Source organism: Aspergillus ruber (genome assembly GCF_000600275.1).
Source record: "Aspergillus ruber CBS 135680 unplaced genomic scaffold scaffold00001, whole genome shotgun sequence".
Lineage (NCBI taxonomy): Eukaryota > Fungi > Ascomycota > Eurotiomycetes > Eurotiales > Aspergillaceae > Aspergillus > Aspergillus ruber.
In genome coordinates, this window is record NW_024467297.1 from 566,278 (window position 1) to 586,548 (window position 20,271).

The following is a 20,271-nucleotide window of genomic DNA, read 5'->3' on the forward strand; positions in this document are numbered from 1 at the left end:
TTTTTTTCCTCTTTCAATGTAGTACAACGGAAGTCGCGTTACAATCCGATGAACACGCATTCAATCGTACTGCATCGTCTTTAAACCTCCGGCCGGTTCCTGTCGTACAATGATATCTTCATCCGACGTGATTCTTGTTCGAGCTCTATCCAGCCAATCAACATGGAGAGTCACAGACCGGTTTTGATCCAGCAGGTTCTCCTACAATGTGCTCTTTTGGGAGGAGGGGGAGAAGGGGGTTCGATAATCTGCCATGTACGTATGGAATGCTCTGTACAGAGCGTGTGGTGCTGTCATTTTAACCTCCCCGGTCTAGCTACTGTCTAGAACGTTCACGATCTCAATTTCTCCGGGTGGTTAAATTGGGACCCGTTGATCGTTCGGGCCTGGAACCGGAAATGCTGTAGTACAACAGGATTCGTCTGCTTTTACTACGAGTAGTACGGAGTAGTACTGGAATCGAAGGATGAAGTACCTAGGTACCTGTGCATGCCGACGTACTATGTATAATTTTTCTTTTTTGGAGTGTCTTTGGAGTTGCCCAAACCAGATAATAGTATTTCTGTCATTCAATAGCTAATGCTATTCCCCGCCGAACCCGTGGCTAAATGCAGCCCACCGGATGCTTTCAGTATAATTATGATTATTCGCCCTGTCATCTCGATACGAGGGATAGACGCATACAGATATTTAGGGTTTCTAGACTATACTGTATAGAGTTAAGCGATAAGCTCTATTATTTTTCTCGTAAGGCTAACTCGTCTCTTTATACTCTGTACTCCGTACCTACAAGTGGTATTACCTCGGCATTCTGTACGGGAGATACTATTTCGTAGTCCCTGAAATGGACCACGGCTCGTCTTCGAACGACGGGGCGGTCGGCGGCGACGGATTGTGGAGACGTGACAAGGGGCTCCCGCCAAACTGCAAGATTACCTAGGGAGCTGTGGAGACTATGTGGAGACCACCAGACAGAAACCACGTATGATATTACAGTACAATACACCATCCCTTACAGGCTACGGGGGACAGAATGCTCCGTCCATGCAAAAAATTATTTGTTCCGGGTGGGGTAGACAGGTGGAGAGTGGGAATAATAAACCAATCGTCACTCACCGGAACTTGGGGTTGACAGCCACCAGTGGGGCAGAGTCGGTCGGCCTAGCTTTCGAATGGTCAAGGCCGCTGAGGAGTGAAAGGCATTTTGATCGAGTAGTACTTTGGAGTACAGAGTACATACGAAGTAACTTAGTAGACAAGCTGTACTTTGTAAAGTGCCATGTCATAATCGCTAGTTGTTTTTTTTAATGATGACGAACGTTTCTAGATCGTCTGACGGTGACCCGAAACTGTTCCAGGAATCCCGTTCCATCGAACCGAGAGAGTTCATCTTATGGTCTTTGACTGCCATGTTACTTGTACGGAATATGTGTAAGTATTATTATCTGCAAAGTAAGAATACTCACGCTTAGGCAAATTCGGAGTTCTCCGGCCTCGCACCCTGTCGAGAACAGACAATGAGATTGTTGGGCTTGTGCGATGGCAAATAAAAAAATTTTTATTTATTTATTTATTTATTTATTTTTTTTTTTTTTAAAAAAAAAAAAAAAAAAAAGGAAAAAAAAACGACTCTCTTTTAAAATAGCGGTGGGCAAGGCCTGCCGTGGGCCTAGAACATGTGTTCCTCCCATGGATGATCTTTGCGGGAGACGTTGAGCTGCATCATTCAGTCATTCATTCTTTGCTGTCCAAAAGCCGAAACTCTACCGGTACTACTGAGTAAACATACAAGCTTGTGTATATGTACCATGTACAACGTAACCCTAACCACTCAAAAGGAGAAAAATTGACGGATTCTGATCCATCGCAGAACGACTCTGCGTGATCCCGGCTAGTATTGCCAGGTCACGAACCCGACACCATTGGACCAACAGAACCAGTGGGACTGTACGAGGACTTCGTGCTCCGTAGTAATACGCTATCTGTCTATTCCTGGTGCACAATCATCGCTGATCGTCTGGCAGGGAAGGGCGAGAAAATTTTCCGACTGGCAAACATGTGGGACCCACTCGCTCCAGGGGTTCCAGTAGTATTTTTTACGGCAAGTCATATGACTGTACAGGGTACAGAGAACAGCGTACATATACATGGTACATGGTAGCGTTGTTAATAGCAGCATAGTTCAGTGCCAATGTATCATAACTTAATTATGTGTTCGTGCCAAAGTTACCTTTAAACTCAATTATAGTATGTAGTAGTATATCGATGTTATCATGGCCATTACATACCGTTGACAACACGACACGCGGTCTGCAGACTTAAAGTGGAGTCTCATGACTCGAACGACAAAACAACAGGCGACTTAGCACGCTTATGTATATTATTTCCTGGATATTATACGGATGAAACCGTCTCGGGATTTCCAATCGTTCGTGGCAATACTGAAAAGTGGCCCTGTTGCTATGTGTTTTCATAAGAAAAAAGGACTGCTGCCCAACAATGCTCTGTACTACTATGTACTCCCATCGTATTCCTTTCAGACTAGAGTACTACTCTCTCTGTGTTACCTGTTTGTGCTATAACAAAGCAGATTGGATCATCATTCCGTACTGAAAATAGAACATCGTGGATTACATAGCTGCGTAATCACTGCAGGGCCTCATCTCGGAGACTTGAGGATACGGGTACTCTATCCGGCAGGGAACTCACCTGTCACTTTCCCAAGAGAGATTAATTCCCGGGTCCATCATTCGGTCATCTTGCCTTCATCTTAATTTCCTAGCTCGCTTTTTCTCCTTCCGGAAGGACTCTCAAGAACTAAGTACGAAGTACGAGGATTGTACCGAGTACTTATGCCCTGTGCTTGTGCATATATTTTGTTTCTCCTCGGCTTTACATGTGGATCAGACAAGTCGATCGCCCTAATTCTACGATCAACTACATCTCATTCCATGCATTAATCAAGCAGAAACCTTTTTATTTCGTGTACATTCATGGCGGAAAACGGGACTTCACGCGCCAGATCGTGATACTATGCCCGGAAATTGTACCTGTAGTGCGTGTGCCATTGCGCTGCCTTCGGTTGACTCAGCGCCAACCGATCCATTCTTTTTGTTATGATGACTGTGGCCCAGTGGCAGAACAAATCCCTGCAGGGCACGGAGCGAGTGTGCTCCATACAGAGCACAGAGAGTACGGAGTACGTACACCCTCTGTACGTCCTCTGTACGGTGTACAGCATACAGGGTATTTCGTGCAAACACACAGGCAAACAGGCAGCACGCTCCGGCCCATCGTTGAAACTGCCTAGAAGGATGAGGGGAATGGATCAATGTTCTCGACTGGGCTAGACTTCTCCTTTGTGCGGCAGAAGCAGTAACAGCAGCCGGAGGAATAGACAGGACTTTCATTAAAGGGAAGCGCTTGGGCTGGTTTGCTCCACATCCAAACAACGTGAAACAACAGGGCGGTTGCTGCAACTGTCCGTGGACTCGCGAGGAAGGTCTTTTCTCTCGGAATATTATCGCCCTGTTATTATCATTACTACTATCCTGGAAGTTCTCAGCGACAGTGATTCGTATTGCAAGTAGCCAACACAGCAGGCCCAATGAAAGAAAAGTGATGAGGTGTGATGGACAACCATTGACTCCTGACAAATGAATGGTTGATGTCCCGAGCCACATCACAATGCAACCGGTGATTCATGAATTGACGATTTACTCCTCACTTTCTCGGGGGAAAGAGCCCTATTCGCAGAACTTTTGCTTGTGCGTATCACTGATCCATTATTCCTTTCTGGTCTATAATGAGACTAGCCCCTATCAGTACTACCGAGTCTAACTTATGAGTAAGTCTGGTTTGTGTGGTCTGGATGCTTTGGATTCCATGGAACTTTTGCTATCCAAGAAAGGAAAGATAAACGAAGTAGAACTTTGTAAAAGTGACCTCTCATTTGGATTGTTCACTCTGGGCATGTAGAGAGTACTATGTACACTGATGTACTAAGGGGGATGTCCAAAGACATAGTGAGTGTAGGGTGTGGTCTCGCTCGAGTACCTAACGCAACAATATTACCGAGGGCAGAGAGTTATCGAAATAGAACACTCTTCTTTCAATTCCCTGCCAAAACCCATTCTTTATTCCACCGAGAATAGCTGTCAAAGATATCATCTGTATTCTTTGTTTTCTCAGCGCCATTGTTATGGGTTTCTTTGGATTTCTAGAATTGGCATACTAGAGAAGGGTCAAAGAACGACTCCAAAGAACACCAATTTTCTACTGTTGCATAACTCATTACTCCTTTGTCAACTAAACTATGAGACCACAGGCGAATTTGGAAATATATCAAGCAGTGGATAGATCTCTAGTGATAAATTCGCTGTTAATGGCTTACGGATAGAGTCTAAATTCGTAATGGACCTTTCCAACTTGTCTGGTAACCCCCGATACTTCTATGTATTGTCCCTTTTAATCTGTGCTTTCTTTAGGAAGCAATGCTCTGACAGGTTAACCAGACAGATAATGTCCGTCCAACAGAACAATGCCCTGAGAGGGAGGTCTCAAGGGGAGGTATGTCACATCTCAGATTGACTTTGCTAGCTCTCTGCTAACTTCTCACTCAACAGCAATGTGCGATCTTGCCGAACTGGAAGCCTCATGTCAAGCCGTTCGATAACACTCTCAACCGAAGGTTTAAAAAGACCCGGGAATCTTTGCTTCCGAATGGCCACGATCACACTACTCGTCCATAGTCCCATCTTATTCAACTGGCTCTATACCTACGTAAACCACCACAAGCATAAAAGTCTGGATGGTGAGGGATGCATCCTCTGTAGGCTATATGAGGTTACACAGGTATATTGGTCCAAAGGCCGCCTTCGCAAGGAGCACGAAGAACGGATGAATATTCTCTAGAATATCATGGTTAGCCTCTACCCCAGTTACAACACCGGTTAGTATGATGTACCTGAGTTTTTGGGAAATTTTTACAACATAGTTTATAATGCTATAGATGTCCAATAGTAAGTAACCTTTGAAAACATATCTTGCAGCAATGCAGGCCGTGGTCATTTGTTCAAGGTCATCAAAGTCAAGTATGATGCTTGTGGAATATGCCAACAAATAGGTACTTCCACAAAGACTTCTTCTCTTATTCTTCTAGGCTCATTCCCGAGCAATAGAACATCCATTACGGTTGAAGATTCAATCGGAGTATTTACGAATTTTAATATAAAAGCTAGCTGCGAAGAATGTCAGAAGAAGACTGGTTATCAGACTGACTGGTTTGCAAGCTCACCGGAGAATCTCTTTGTGCAGTTTCACGGAGACACTCAAACGGTCAACACGCAGGTCCAACTCAAATATAGGCTTTTCGTCCCGGAGGGGTGTATTTGAGGAATTACAGGATAAAGGAAAGCTTGAATATGGGCTTTATGGCGTTGTTTTTCACAAAGGAACGAGTTTCCAAGGTCACTATACTATCGCAGTCAAAGGCCCTAGCCATGGACGGAGATCGATGACCTTAAGTCAACCCCCTTGGAAGAAACTAATTCCTCGCGTCACAACAAAATCGCCGAGACGCCTACCTGTTGGCATATCGAAGGGTGAGAGGCCGAGAGCAAAGCAAGCCCTCTTACCCATCCAATAATCCGCCATCTGCACGATATCTGAATTTCCTGCCGCAAAACCTGCCCCCGAAGGCAAACTTTCCCATGCAAGACCAGCTAATAATGGCAATCAGGTTAGGTTAGAGCAAACCATCTGGCCTGAAGGAGCAGCCATGCCGTGGGCACACATCTTCAACCTATACCACGACTTCGCGGGGACACGATTTGAACCAAAAGACCAAGATATCGAATTGGAAATGAAGTTCACATTATCGACAGATGAGATTTTTGAAGGATCAGGGAGCAAATCGCTAACCTTGAGTGGGTCTCGAAAGCGAGCAAGGGCGCTTGCAGAGATTGCAGATGCGAAAATGGCGAGAAAGCGAAAGACCGAACCAAGAACTGCTGCGAAGGAAGCCTCAAAACGAACGCGCCGTGCGGGTCTGATGCACTGTACGAACCTAAAAACCCTCGAAGGTCGGGGGCAAAAACGGTGATATGTCGGTATGGAGAACAGTAAAGCGAAGTTATAGATTTTTTTTTTTTAATTTTTTTTTTTGATAGTTACTAGTAATTTAGGTGTATAGTGTTTGATTTTCCACATTTTATTGAACCAGTTGACTTTTTTTTTCTTTCTTCCCCTCTTTGAATCTCCATGTTGTATTATAGTAGAGCATCATTTTGTGAAATAGCGGAAGTTCACTATTATCTAACTCACAACAACCATGTACCATGGAGATTCCAGACAGTGACGAGGAGGAAGAAGAGCTTCTTCCAGATACGGTCCAGGATGAAGATCCTGAACTTCGAAACCAACATATTTCATCGCCTGTCCAATTTGTCGAGCGCATCTTCTTTCAACTCAACAAAATATCATCGACACCGCATCAGCACCACAACCACCACTGCCAGCATGACCAGCAGCAAAACCCCTTTTCTACCATCTCAAACACCCAGGCCTCCCAGGTCAGGCCATTAATGCTAGCATTGCACTGTCTCTTCCCCAACGAACTACTCCTTGCACTCGACATCCTAGACCGAGGCCTCGTGAGACGCCTGGTAAGAGGGAACCAAGAAAAATCATGCGATCTTGAAGTTGACACGCCTTTCCCCTTCTCATCTTTTCCCCACGGGCTATCTTCGTCTCAAGCCCCGTTTATGGTAAATTCCGGCAAGGAGCCAGTCGAGGATGTGTTCCTTGTCATATCTGCGTCTTCTTCTGCTTCCATTTTTACGTCTACAGCTACTCGCCACGAAGGGGTAAAAGGGTACGAAGTTCGTCTGAGTGCATGGAATTGCACGTGTCCAACTTTTATTCTTTCTGCGTTTCGAGGAGAGGCGTCTTCCAATGAGAATTACCATCATGATCAAAGTGATGACGACTATACGTATGGGAATTCTGCGAGTGTCGCTGGACAAGGATGCACTAGAACCTATCGCTTTGGAGGAACTTTGACTCATGGTCCTACTAAATTGTCTCCGCCCAGTTGTAAACATCTAATGGCCTGTTTTATACTCGCTCGCTGTCCGAATTTGTTTGGAATAGGAGAAGGCGCAGAATCATACCGCGTCAGTGCAAAAGAACTGGCAGGCTGGTGCGGCGGTTGGGGTGGGTGATCCATCTACTTGCAGCATGCCTTCATTTAAGTCATACATCAAGATACATCGAAATGCCAAAGTTATCTCAGGATGAAAGCAAAAATAACCGCTCAATCATAATGTACATTCCAATGCAAAGATTGAATTGTTCTAAATGGTTCGTTATCAATATCGATTGGGTTGTCCGATCCAGCCATAGAATTACGGAGTCATGGAGAAACCTCAGATTACCTGCATCACATCCCTTAGTTCTTAGATGACTTCTCCTTGGAACTATCCTGCTCCTTCTTTTCGCCATTCCCTGCCCCACTGGCTTTCTTTGCACCCTCTTCCTTTTCAGCCTTAATGGCATTCACCTCCTGCTCCTTCTTCGACTCGTTCTCTTCTTGTTGCTGCCGGTTTTGGATCTTGTTTTCGATCAAGTCGTGGAACGCCGTGATCGCGCGGATCAGACTGCTGATGTAAATGGCCATCATTTGGTCGTTGGTCTTGATGCTCATTGCCCGTGCTAGCTCGCTGTTCTCAGTCTGTGTCTCCGTACCGCTGATCCGTGGTCCTGTGGATGGTGTCGACAAGTTGGGAAGCAGGTTGAAGACGTCCTGGAGATGACCCAGGATAGCGTGGTTCACAGGAAGTTCACGGTCGAGGACCTTCTGGAGGTATTGGCCGATGTCACGGAGTCGCAAATGCAATCCCTGCAACGACTGGAGTTGCGAAGTTATCCGAGTAGAAAGGGTTCCGACGGCCACATCTCTAATGTCGCGAAGAAGATGCTCCACACCAATTTCCTCCGCTTCCTCGGCCTCGATTACAGATGGGGTATGGACGAACGTTCGCGAAGTTGTAGTACCATCCTAGCAACCCGGCTGTTAGAGAGGCATTTTCACTGGATACAAGGAATAATAGCGTCATAGAACATAGAACAACTCACATCCTTAATCTCATCAACAGCAAAGTAGGCATCTGTAGGGACGCCAACCTCCTTCGGTTGCACATCGACGATAACCAGCAAGGGGTTAGGTGTGTATTTCTTGAACAACTCGTTGATCTCCAGGTCAGAGGCACGCAGTTTCGGACCCGAATGGTACCATCCGATAAGCTTCTCACGAGCATTGATTTTCTTGAACATGTCCCTCATGGACTCGATGAAGTTGTGATCTAAAAACCAAACCGACGGATCTTTTTCATCTTCTTCGAACGGAACTGTTTGTGTATAATAACCTCGTCAGTAACAGATAGTTTTGGGGGGAGCGTGTGAACACGACGCACCAGCAAAGCTGTTTGATACCCGAACCGTCTGGCCAGTATTCTCTCCTAGAAGCACACCCACAACACGCTTTTTAGTCCCCTTGGCAGTACGTCCATAGTGATCTGCGACGGAAAGAAGAACGAGAGGAGCGACAGTGACGGTCTTCGAGACGAGGGAGAGGGTCTCCGCCGTGGTAGCAGGCATGGCGGAAACGAGGTGAATAGAGACGACTGACGAAAAGGGGAATCTGCGAGAAGGAAGGAAGAGATTTAATGATGAGTAGTCAGAGTCCGAGATAGGAAAGGGAGAAGGAGAAGACAAGATAGGGCCAGCGATGGAATAATTGGCGTGATGACGATGAATGAAGCTGTTGGACTTGCTGGGAAGCTCCGCAGAGACACTGCGCCACAGTGGCGGACAACACTTACCAGCCACATGTTTCTATATGCCTGAGGCGTCATTACCGGTGTATCACGTGGCTGTCAAGAACGGATCCGTCAATTGTACGAACCGGGCGCTCGTGCGGGCCATCGGATTTGATTGTAGACGGAAATTGCAGAGTAGTATATGCATTCGATCCAATTGAATACTCATTATAACTATACAGTAGCACATACCATGTAGCCCATGTAGTCTGTTTGCAGAATTACTTCCCGTAAGTACTCCCGTAGATGTTCCCCCACGGCAGCGGACCTCGGAGGGTCCGGCGGTTAGTCTTCCGCCCCGTTCTTCACCAGCCAGCCCATCTCCAACTTGACTCTTTTTCTTCCCTACTTCCGTCGCTTCCATTCCCCCGTCTCAGCTCTCAGCCTCTGGGGTTCTCTTGCCTATAAACTCTCCTCTTCTCCCGCTCTCAGTTTGTCTTCCATTATTTTCTCTTGAAACGTCATACTTCGTTTCTCTTAATATTCACAAATCGCAATGGCTCCCATCACAGAAGAGGCTGTTTCGAGCCTGAAGGATATGGTCGGAAAGCTTGAAGCTCGAGTGCAGGATCTGGAAGGCCGCCTCAGCAATGGCTCCAACAAGCCCAAGTCCGTTGCGGAACAGATGCGCATTATCTTGATGGGACCTCCCGGTGCCGGTAAGAGGACTTCTCTTTGGTTGGGGAGGTATGGCGTACATTAACTATTAAACAGGCAAGGGTACCCAGGCCCCCAAACTCAAGGAAGCGTATTGTGCATGCCACTTGGTAAGTCGTTCCGTTGCCCATTTCTCATCCGATTTTTCGCTGATAGACCTCTCTTTCGTGCATAGGCTACTGGTGACATGCTGCGGTCACAAGTCGCCAAGAAGACCGACCTGGGACGCGAGGCTAAGAAGATCATGGACCAGGGTGGTCTAGTTAGCGATGATATCATGGTTAATATGATCAAGAGCGAGCTTGATAACAACGCTGAGTGCAAGAACGGGTGCGTGGAGAAATTTCTGCGGAAGAGAAACGATAGGATAAATATCACTGACTACAGATATTTAAACATGCAGTTTTATCCTGGACGGTTTCCCTCGTACCGTTGCCCAAGCTGAGCGCCTGGATGACATGCTTAACCACCGCAACCAGAAGCTCCAGCACGCCGTTGAGCTGCAGATTGACGATGCCCTTCTGGTCGCAAGAATTACTGGCCGTCTGGTCCACCCTGCCTCTGGACGGTCGTACCACAAGATCTTCAACCCTCCCAATCAGGACATGAAGGACGACGTCACCGGCGAGCCGCTGATTCAACGTTCCGACGACAACGTCGACGCCCTGAACAAGCGTTTGGTGACATACCACGCTCAGACTACCCCGGTTGCTGACTACTACAAGAAGACCGGCATCTGGCGAGGTATTGATGCCAGCCAGGAACCCGGTCAAGTGTGGAAGAGCCTCCTCGGTGTTTTCCACAAGAACTGAAAAAAAAAAAAAGAAAAGAAAAATTGAGCTTCGTGGTGCTTCCCTCATAATCTAGAGATGTAAAAATCATACACGAGAAGAGTTGGGACCAACTGGGCACGGTTATGTATGAATGCAGGTTTATGGATGAAGAATAGAAGTCGCGACTTATACCATGGTAAATAGACACCTGGCAGGAATTCCAACGTTATGTATAGTATCCACTTTGTGGAAACCAAGTTATACAGTTATGCTTCTAGTAGTGTCCACTTTGTTAGGGTGTCGACATTTCGTGGACAGTGCATCAAATCCTTATCCGTAATACGTCTTAATATTGTATACTTGCGATTTTAATAAGTACCAACTGTCGTCTAGTTCGCGGGCATATTACGAGGATTATGGTTGTCAGAATTGGCCCGAAGCACCAACAATTACACACCGCTATACAGGGATTATGAGTGGTATAGCCCTAATCTAACATGACTAGATTAGTACAGAAGAACCCTCTAAGATGTCTAGAACGACTGCTCCTAACGGACTGCTTCACCTTTCTTTTATCCGGTTGACTACCGCCAATCGTCGTCTCGCGGAGTTTTGTGGGAGAAGTGGCCTGAACCCTTGACACAGGAAGCTTATGTCGATAGTCCAATTGATACAAAAACCAGTATGAGTGGTTTGCAGCGGTCGTGATTGACTCTCGTTCAGTTTCTTTGTGGCCTGCAGCGCCCTGTCCCGTTTCCTTCATCAGGCTGGCCTCTTTTACCGTCCAACAAAGCCGTTTCGCAATTGTCGCCCGTGAAGTACGGAAGGTACTACAATTTCCCTATTGCAGCCTTAAGAGGTGCGTTTGTCTATATATCAAGAAAAATCTTTGTTAAAGGTGCAGTATCATCTAATGTATTACAGTAATGGTTTTGAACCACTACATATATTATCTCATATTTGTATCTTCAAGCATTATGCCTTAGTTACTTTGTACTTGTAGTGCATGAAACCAAATTTGCTCTGGGAATGTCGTTACACATTTGAGTGCAACTTATAGCTGCAAAGGATAAGCAGTTGACTCAATGTTCTCAGGATAGGTCAACCCCCCCTGCCGCCTGACCTCATCCATGACCTCCATGATAACAATACTCTCTTCCAAAGGTAAAGTATCACTCTCGAGTTTCCCATCACGCAAACAACGCGCAACCTCATCAGCCTCCCAGTACATGCCCTTCCCATTGCCAGGGAACGGGCACTCAACATCCCTAATCTCGCCTTCGCCCTTTTTGGGAATGATACGATATCTCTCTGGTCGGAATGCCGGGCCCTCCACCTGGATTTCGCCCTTGGTTCCTTGAATGCGGATCGTGGGACGGCTGGAACCCTTCTCGTCTGGGTCTGTAGACACCCGAAGGTTCGTCATGGCCACCGCTGTTGACCGACCCGGATGAGGGTTGTTGGATGGGGTAGAGGTTGGGAAGCTAAGGAGCATTGTGGTTGCTTCGTCTGCGCCGGTGAGGTGGTAGAGGGACATGTGTGCGGAAACGGCCGAGGGGGGTTTGCGCTGTTCTCGAGGAAGAGTGTGGTAAAGGGTTTGGAAGACCCAGGTCAATGAGTAGATTCCTACTTTAAATGCAATAATCAGCATCCGACTTCTATTGGAACGGAAAAAGCCACCAAAGGTTAAAGAATAAAAAACTTACAGTCCAACAAGCAACCCCCGGCAAGATCCTTGTTCACCATCCGGTGTTTAGTTCCCCATTTATCCTCAACATCATCTCCAAAACTGTTATCCGCCATCACACGCAAAACCTCGCCAATCGCTCCCTTTTTAATCAACTCCCTAATTTGGACACTCAGCGGGAAGTATCGAGTCCACACAGCCTCCATCAAGAACAGGTTCTTTCTCTGCGCCGTTTCGCATAGAATCTTCGTCTGGGCCGCATTGACGGTAAAAGCCTTCTCACACAGCACATGTTTTCCGGCTCCTAGCGCGAGCATCACATTCTGATAATGGTGCGAGTGTGGCGTAGCGACGTACACCACCTCCACGTCCGGGTTGGCCACGAGTTCCTCATATGTTCCATAGGCGGTACAAGTACCGGGAATTCCTGTATCGGCGATGAACTTATTCGCACGCTCCTTGGACGAAGAGGATGCGACGGCCGTGACTGTGTGGGAGACGTCCGAGGCGTCTCGGAGGGTAGGGTCGTTTAGGAGATCTCGTACGAAGACTGTGTACGTCATTCATTCATCAGCAAGGAGCGCTCTCGCCCGTGGGAATCTTGAAGCACATACCGTCGGCAATCCATCCTGTGGCTATGCTCATAAAAAGAACCCTTGGTCAGCTCGGGAATACAGTGCGGGGAAACTCGACCGCATACCCATAATACCCCACCGAACATTGTATGGTGCCATGGTGACTGTTTGGAGAATCAAATATGATAGAAGAAGATAGATTGGAAGAGTAGCTCAGACAGGTGATAGAAGACGAAGAGAGAAGAGTTAGTTTTTGTACCTGGACTCAATTGAATTAATTCACCGAGTGGAGAGGGGAAAGAATCCCCGCTTCCGACGTCACTACTGAAAGAACCTTATGAGATGGAAGAAAAACGAATGTACTGTTTTGGGATATATGTAGCATTATGTATGTTTACTACTATGCTGCCATAGAATAAAGAAAACAAGATAGAGTAAGACTCTACTGATGTTATATAAAAAAAAAATAAAAATAAAAATAAAAATAAAAAAACAGGCGCCCGCTAAATGCACGCTTCACAAGTAGAAAGAAAAAATGACCCCAATGTACTCAAACCACTCCCAGTCCAATCAAACGGGTTCCATTTTGACTCGAACATGATGCCCAGGAGAGTCAGTGCCCTGTGATGTATGCTTAGCTAAACTGGACTAGAAGCGGATCGCTTGAGATAATCTTACCTCTGCCTTCCGCTTGCCAAGCACAGAATCCGGAGTGCTAGTGCGCCCTATAGGCGTGTTTCCATCAGCAGGGCCTGGCCCATCTTTGGTAACTTCGGAATAGCAACTGGCGTGAAAGACACGATTCCCAACCTTGGCCGCATCTTGCCAGATCCAATCTTGGACTTCTTCGGACCACGTTGACTCGAACTTCTCCTGACAGATGGGACATGGCGTGTTTCGCAAAGTTGCATCGTTCGGGGCGTGGATCCATTGCTTTGGGGGCCCTTTCTTTGCCGAACTGCCGTCGGCACCGGCTACACTATCTCCGGAAGTTTCTGCATCGGCGAGACTCTGGTCATCTCCGACTTCTCGGGATTTGATCCAATCCCGTTCATCGACATACCAACTGCGATTTTGAGCCCGCTTGGCAGCGTCTGCCATTCGTTGGTTTGTCTTAAAATGCCAATCCAAGTGGCGTGCCTTCTTTTCTTTCCCCTCCTCCGTTGCAAAAAATCGACGACCGCATGTTCCGCACCGATTCGATTTTGCTTCGTAGAGACTAGTGATCAAACCATGTCGTGGTATTTTGATAGACGCAGTATTCATCTGCACGTCCATGGAATTCTCTGAGGTACTCATAGCCTGTGGGGCTTGTACAGGAGGCGTGAATCGAACCTGACCAGGAACAATGAATGGAAATGCAGGGGGAATACTCGGTGTCGGCGCGGTCGAAGGAGCAGAACTCCCTGGCAGAAGACCTCGCGCCCTCAGCGCCGCAACAAGAGGATTTTCGGGAGTCGATGCGGCAGCGGGCTGCGTAGTACTATTCCCTGTCGGCATTTGAGGCATGCTGTTCGCAGGTGGGGGAGTGGGCTGCTGGCGTGCTGCTGTTGCTTTAATAAGTCCCGCCAATGTCCCTGGGTTCAAAAGTTGCTGAAAAGATTGTGAAAGGGGTTGAGCCGGCGCAGCTGCCATAGCTGGTGTTGGAACTGCCGGGATGGGAGGAACGGCCTGAGTAGTCGGTAACACCGGCTTCGGACCCAAGGCAGAGACTTGGTCTCGGACTAGTCTCAGCTGCTCTTGCGTCAGTTCCTGGCGCTGCAGAATACCCTGTAAATCTAGCAGAGCCTTCAATCGTTGCTGTACAGAAGGATCGAGGGGGTTGTTGGTAAATTCGCCGCGGGCTGCTGCGATCAAAGACTCAATGTCTCGATTTAACGCCGCTAGATCGACATCTTGGGATTGCTGAGGAGTCGGAGTGAATCGCAGGGGGTATGAGTTTTCCTAGTCCATCTCATTAGTCCTTATTGTACAGGATAGCACACCGCTTTAAATCGACATGAAGCTTACCATAGACTGGTAACCGGGGGCTTGTCCATTCGAAGGGTAGTGGCGAGCATTCTGGAGCATTGTCGGGCTGTTAGTCCAGTTAGGAGGAGTTGCAACTCGGCTCCGAGTTCGGATTTCTTGATGACTCCTGGCCTGCTGTTGCTGGAGAGCGGCTGTTCTCGCTTTGATCAGGGCACTTTCAATGCCGCGCGTAATATCTGGAGGAAAGACCGGTCTTGTGTCCAACGAACCGGGAACCGGCTCTTTCCACGTTTTGAGCATTTCATCCAGCTTGCGGCGAGTTTGTGAGTCGACCAAGGTGTAGGCATTCATGAACGTCTGGTACATGTTGCGGCCCAGGAATAGAGTGTAGGGAGTCCCTACATTCTTGACAATTGAGTCGACTACATATAGAGCAGGCAACTTCTGCGTAGGTGGTGTCTACAACAAGAAAACAGCACGATTAGAAGCCATTCGACCAAGCATACTACAGGGACATAAACAGAAACAAGACAAATCGAAGAAACAAGAGCATGAGCACCTACTGTTCGGATATGATTCTCCAACACGCGAGAGATGGCCATTGCATGTTCTGTGTTTTCCTTTGCAATGACCGTCAAATTGCTGATTTGAAAGCGGTCGTTGGTGGTGAGGTCTTCCAAGGAGTTCTTGTAGTCTTCAGCTACTTCGTCAGAAGCCAGTCCAGACATGATGGCGAATGATAGCAGCTGTACAGCAGTCAGAATATCAGAACCTTGTCAGGGGCTGTCAGTGTCCTGTGGAATTGGATTTATCCTCCTCTTCTGGTCTTTTCTTGCTTTTCTTCTTTTCTCACCCCCTTTTTTCTTTTCAAATGTCAATATTTTTTCTTTTCTGTTTCTCTCTCTCTCTCTCTCTCTCTCTTTTTTTTTTTTTTTTTTTTTTTTTTTTTTTTTTTTTTTTTTTTTTTTTTTGCCAGAAATGAAGCAGTCTCCTGAAAGTACAAGAGATGGGAAAAGTGTCGGAACTTGTAAAATGCTTGCTAGCTATCTTCGCGAGTCTCAAGACAACAAGAAGAGAACGACGTAGGTGCCAAATCCTCGACCAAGAGCAGTAACGCAAATACGGAAGAGAAACGCAGAAAAGAACGTAAGATAAAACCCGCGATCACTTTCTTCCTCAACAGTATATATCTACCTCACTAGACGTGTCTGATTGAACCTTCCAGTAGACCACAAGTAGCAGAGACAGAAGAACGAAGCTGATCCTGATCCCAATAGTAATAACACTAGTTATTAGGGGGATGGGAGCTGGCTGATAAGGGTATCGAAGCGAGGAAGGGGAGAACAAAGGTCGAAACTGAGCTCAGGAAATGTCGGAACCAAGATCCTCGTAAAATGGAACCCTATCAATTGATGCAAGCCGAAAGATCGAGAGAGCCAGCTGCCGGCGTAATTCGCGCTGTAGAGTGTTGTAGAGGCAAGTCGAGAAGACAACGACAAGAAAAGCCGCAAGCGTGGAGGTGAAGACGAGAGAGAAAAAGGAAAAGAGCGCCAAGACCTAGGTGCTGAGTCAGCGGATATGACGCAGTTGGTCGTTCCATATTGCATAGTTGTACATCCAACAGGAGTAGCACTGCAGTAGTCTCCTCTCTATTCTATCCATAACATACAGGGATACAATACATTCTTATATCAACTGACTCTGTTAAAGAAACGACTAAAAAATGAAGCTCCCTCTCGCAACTGCGCTTGTCGGCCTTCTACCGCTGGCTATGGCCAAATCCATCATTGTCTACTATCCTAAAGGCACACCGCCGTCAGTCATTGACAATGGAAAGAAATTTATCACTGATGCAGTATGATATTTTTGCATTCTGCGTCTATGCATATGTTGGGCTGACTCGTTCTCTGCTGCTATAGGGTGGCTCTATCACTTATGACTACCGTGAGTCTTTATCACTTTCCACATGCCCTTGAAACCCATGAAGCTAATCCTTGACTCTCATTAGCAACTCTAAGGTAACTCCTCCATCATTCATGATCCGATAATATTGAAGTTGCAGCTCTGACACTAGATGTTCCCCGTCTAGGGGATTCGCTGCGGATGCTCCGGACAATGCTGTCTCCAGTTTCAGCGACCAGTCTCCAAACCATAAGCCATTTGTTGAAGACGACCAGGTCATCACAGTCAACTAATTCAATAAACGACTGGGTCCTGGTAATGGAACTAAGGGATGTTTCTCCCGCATGAGGGCGTCGCCGTTACGGTCAGCGGTTTCCCCGTCACGTTCCTTCATATTTGAGACTCCAAGTCTTCCAGAGGTTCAACGGTGAATATATCGAATATGCCTGGGTTTTATCGCAAGTTCCAGTTCTTTTGGTCGTATTTATTGGGTAATATGTGTTGGGAAATGTTCTTTGATTTACTGAGGAGCCGTGGGTGGCGTCTGGGGATTTCCTCTTGTTTCTCTTTAATGTTTCAACCGGATGTTTGTCATTGATAAGTTCCTGATAATGGTAAAGGAATCAACCATGAAACAAAGTAAAAGAGCATTGTTTAGCTCTTTGTTCCTTCTCTCGATGGTGCATGTAGTAGGCTATTCAACCGTAGAAGTTAAACCCCTCGGGAGAAAAGGAAATGCGCGTGCGGTTTAGCGTGGATCCGCCTTGAAACTTCGCCGTCGCGAAAAGGAACATAACATTAATCAGTTATATATGGGGCTTTGCCCGAGCGATTAAATTGAATTGATCCCGTGTCTTTCTCTCTTTTATTAAACCTAAAGGGAATGCGCTCCTGGAAAATATTCAATACAATCTACAACACCCAATTGTGAACCCACCAGTAGCGCGTGTTAACATTCCTCGGGTTCGCACCACAGTACACCCGTCCAGTATGGCCTCAGAACTTACAGTCACCAAAGTCCTACTGGAATGGATCAACAGCTTTTCGCTTGGGAAGACGCTGCGGGCCACTGATGAGCTGACCGACGGAATCATAGTCTGGGAAGTCTTACAGGACATCGACCCCCAATACTTCCTCGACGAGATACCGGAGCGGAACCCACCCGACCATTGGGTGGCCAAATGGCAGAACCTGAAGCATATCCATAAGCTGTTAATCAGTTATATTCGACACCAGAATGATGACAATTTGCCCTCGGGTCTCGATCCCTCCCCCGACCTCGAAGCCATCGCAGAGAAGAGCTCCATCCGCGAAACCAACAAGCTCCTGAAACTCCTCCTAATCGCGGCCATCAGTTCTCCAAATGCCGGAACGTACGTGCAGACGCTTCAGAACCTGACTACCCCCACGCAGGAGGGTCTCAAGGATATCATCGAGGAAGCACATAATGGTCAGCACGAGCCCATTGACATTGCGGACGAAGATAAGGAAGACCCATCGAAACGAGTCAAATCGGTCGACCTGGAACTGCAGTTTGAGGAACGAGTGGGGAAGGTGATCGCAGAAAATGACCGCTTGACACACGAGAAGAAAGAGCTGGAAAAGGCGCTGGAGGACTTGCATAACCGCCTGGCGCGCTTACAGGAGAATAACGATACCCTGCAGAACCGTCTGGCCTCGACGGAGGATCGCCTGGTGACGCTAAAGTCCGGGAAAGGTGATCTCGGTTTCAACGCCAAGGCATTAGAGTCCAAGTCTCGTCAGCAGGAAGACCTCATCGCGACGCAGGAGGCGAGACTCGCGGCGACCCAAGATGAATTGGATAGTTTACGGATGACCGTGGAGTCTCTGCGCGTGAAGAATCAACGGTTCCAGAAGCTGCAGGATGACTACGACGAACTGAAGACGGAAAAGGATCAGTTGGCTCGCAAGGCCAACGCTGCGGAAAAGTATCGCCAGAAACTGCAAGCCAGTCAAGATTTCGAAAAGGAAAACCAGGCACTTAAGAATCAGATCAAGGACCTTCAGCAGCAGCTGAAGGATGCGGATTCCCAGCACAGATGGAGTTCTGAGCGCGAAGTAGAACTTGAGGAATACAGGAAGGTTCTGCCTCGCATTGAACAGGAATGTACCGAAATCCAAGACCTCAAAAAAAGCCTGGAATTCAACAACCACGCACTTGGTGAGCGTCTGAAGAGTGCAGATGAACAGCGCGAAAGGGACGATGAGATTATCAGCGAGCTGCGTGAGAGGATCCGGGAACTGGAAGGCTCTCCCGGAAGCCCATCTCTTACCCCTGGTGCCGAAACACCGAAATTGCAAGGGAATTTGCAGAAGGACTTTGAAGATATCGGTGCCAAAGAGTCTCAACTGTATGAATCTTGTAGCATCTCGAGCTTGGACTGGACTGACCCTTGGCAGGAAAACGGAGAACGAAGACTTGAAAAAAGAAGTCGAATCTTTGAAGGGACCTTCGGCGCATGTAAGTCAGGCTATATGAAATTATACCAGGCCACAGCACTAATCTTTACGCCTCAGGTTGTTTCCCAATTTGAGAAGTTCTCTGAAGCTTTTACCCAGACTCTACAGCTTGCGCAAACCAATTCTACCCAGAAGTATGACTCCGTTTCCTTTGGCTTCCCCCTCTCGCTGCTAACATGGGCTACAGCGAGGAATACTGGAAATTGTTCGATAACTACGCAACAGCACTCAAGAAGTTTGCGGAGATTCAAGACGCCCTAGGTACAACCAAGAAAGCGCTAGATAACGCATATGCAGAGGGTACGTCATCCCTTGAAAATATAAATCGACTTTTGTATTCCTGCTCACACGACTACAGCGGAATTGGCAAACAAGGAAAACGTCGACATGGTCCACGAAGTCAAGGAGCAGAACTCTGCCGAATTGGCCCAGTTGCGGACCGAATGGAATGAGCGTACACAGAGAATACACCATCTCGAGGCTGAGCTTGAGGCCAGTCAGGTGTTGGCCAGGGAGGCGTGCGCCGAGCGGGACGAATTGCGCGGAATGCTCGATAACAAACAGTCTGAAATGCGCGCAGAAGATCAGGAGACAATCAATGAAATGAAGAAGCTTCTTTCCGAATTTACTGCGCAAGACGGCAGCGACAATGAAGCTTCTGGCGTTGAACTCGCAAGACAAATCGCCGAATTGATCGATAAGAATATCGAACGACTTGCCCAGCGTGCAGAGGTCAGTAGCAAGCGAAATTTCTCGCCCTTAATTGATTGGCCGTCCTTGAACCTTGCTGACATCTCATGACCATCCAGTACATTGAGCAACAGAACGAGCACATCAAGTCCCTTCGGGAACGTATTCGAAACTTCGAGGAACACACGGATGATGGCATCAGCAAAGAACGCGAGGTAGGCTGGTGATATTGTAGGCAGTTGGGCACATTCACTAACGTCTTTACGCAGCTTGAACTCCAAAGGATTATTGACGGCCAAACTCGGGAGTTGGCACTTATGAGCTCTGCTTGGTTTGACCTTCAGTGCCGTATTCAAACCAACAATGTCACGCTTTCGAGATACCGGCATGGGTCCAGTATGGCCGAGGCTCAAAAGGGCTGGCTACCAAGGCAGAGAAGTGGTGTTGCTACTAGCCGGTGATTTCTTTTGTTCTCTTTCCCCCATTTCCTTTGAATCTATATTCGTCTGCGATTTGTTGCAATATACACCTTTTTGTTGTTTTTGCTTTGGTTTGGTCATAGGTGCTTTAATATGTTGGAAAGATCTATGGAGATATGTATGAATTGGTGTATACCTTTTGTTATGACTCCGAGATCTATGTCTATATAGAATGAG

At 47.2% G+C, this 20,271-nt stretch overlaps 8 protein-coding genes across 8 annotated transcripts; 4 read left to right on the forward strand and 4 right to left on the reverse strand.

The window, feature by feature from the left end:
• Nucleotides 1-2,997: 2,997 nt before the first annotated feature.
• EURHEDRAFT_407547 (uncharacterized protein) lies at nt 2,998-3,477 on the reverse strand. The gene has a single exon (XM_040780587.1). The coding sequence runs from the start codon at nt 3,408-3,410 to the stop codon at nt 3,012-3,014; it is 399 nt and encodes a 132-aa protein (XP_040643252.1). The 5' UTR covers nt 3,411-3,477; the 3' UTR covers nt 2,998-3,011.
• A 2,861-nt stretch (nt 3,478-6,338) lies between these two features.
• Nucleotides 6,339-7,223, forward strand: EURHEDRAFT_511783 (uncharacterized protein; the record flags this gene model as incomplete). Its single annotated transcript, XM_040785999.1, has 1 exon — nt 6,339-7,223. The coding sequence occupies one exon, from the start codon at nt 6,339-6,341 to the stop codon at nt 7,221-7,223; it is 885 nt and encodes a 294-aa protein (XP_040643253.1).
• A 227-nt stretch (nt 7,224-7,450) lies between these two features.
• rpn8 (proteasome regulatory particle lid subunit RPN8) lies at nt 7,451-8,658 on the reverse strand (the record flags this gene model as incomplete). The annotated part of the gene is made up of 3 exons (XM_040786000.1): nt 7,451-8,059; nt 8,137-8,408; nt 8,475-8,658. 3 exons carry the CDS (start codon nt 8,656-8,658, stop codon nt 7,451-7,453), a joined length of 1,065 nt encoding a protein of 354 aa, XP_040643254.1.
• A 525-nt stretch (nt 8,659-9,183) lies between these two features.
• Nucleotides 9,184-10,641, forward strand: adk1 (adenylate kinase ADK1). Its single transcript, XM_040780588.1, has 4 exons — nt 9,184-9,538; nt 9,594-9,646; nt 9,712-9,866; nt 9,940-10,641. The coding sequence occupies exons 1-4, from the start codon at nt 9,376-9,378 to the stop codon at nt 10,346-10,348; spliced, it is 780 nt and encodes a 259-aa protein (XP_040643255.1). The 5' UTR covers nt 9,184-9,375; the 3' UTR covers nt 10,349-10,641.
• Nucleotides 10,642-11,182: 541 nt separating this feature from the next.
• Nucleotides 11,183-12,969, reverse strand: EURHEDRAFT_407553 (Gfo/Idh/MocA family protein). Its single transcript, XM_040780589.1, has 4 exons — nt 12,697-12,969; nt 12,611-12,631; nt 12,016-12,546; nt 11,183-11,938 (listed from the first exon to the last, which is right to left on the reverse strand). Exons 1-4 carry the CDS (start codon nt 12,728-12,730, stop codon nt 11,364-11,366), a joined length of 1,161 nt encoding a protein of 386 aa, XP_040643256.1. The 5' UTR covers nt 12,731-12,969; the 3' UTR covers nt 11,183-11,363.
• Nucleotides 12,970-13,066: 97 nt separating this feature from the next.
• On the reverse strand, nt 13,067-15,463 carry EURHEDRAFT_407555 (putative mRNA cleavage factor complex component Pcf11). The gene is made up of 4 exons (XM_040780590.1): nt 15,106-15,463; nt 14,582-15,001; nt 13,250-14,515; nt 13,067-13,192 (listed from the first exon to the last, which is right to left on the reverse strand). Exons 1-4 carry the CDS (start codon nt 15,268-15,270, stop codon nt 13,142-13,144), a joined length of 1,902 nt encoding a protein of 633 aa, XP_040643257.1. The 5' UTR covers nt 15,271-15,463; the 3' UTR covers nt 13,067-13,141.
• Nucleotides 15,464-16,165: 702 nt separating this feature from the next.
• EURHEDRAFT_407556 (uncharacterized protein) lies at nt 16,166-17,126 on the forward strand. The gene is made up of 4 exons (XM_040780591.1): nt 16,166-16,397; nt 16,462-16,486; nt 16,551-16,560; nt 16,632-17,126. Exons 1-4 carry the CDS (start codon nt 16,266-16,268, stop codon nt 16,735-16,737), a joined length of 273 nt encoding a protein of 90 aa, XP_040643258.1. The 5' UTR covers nt 16,166-16,265; the 3' UTR covers nt 16,738-17,126.
• Nucleotides 17,127-17,218: 92 nt separating this feature from the next.
• Nucleotides 17,219-20,076, forward strand: EURHEDRAFT_519678 (putative microtubule binding protein HOOK3; the record flags this gene model as incomplete). Its single annotated transcript, XM_040786796.1, has 7 exons — nt 17,219-18,816; nt 18,866-18,926; nt 18,983-19,059; nt 19,113-19,225; nt 19,284-19,657; nt 19,735-19,830; nt 19,885-20,076. Exons 1-7 carry the CDS (start codon nt 17,435-17,437, stop codon nt 20,074-20,076), a joined length of 2,295 nt encoding a protein of 764 aa, XP_040643259.1. The 5' UTR covers nt 17,219-17,434.
• Nucleotides 20,077-20,271: the final 195 nt, after the last annotated feature.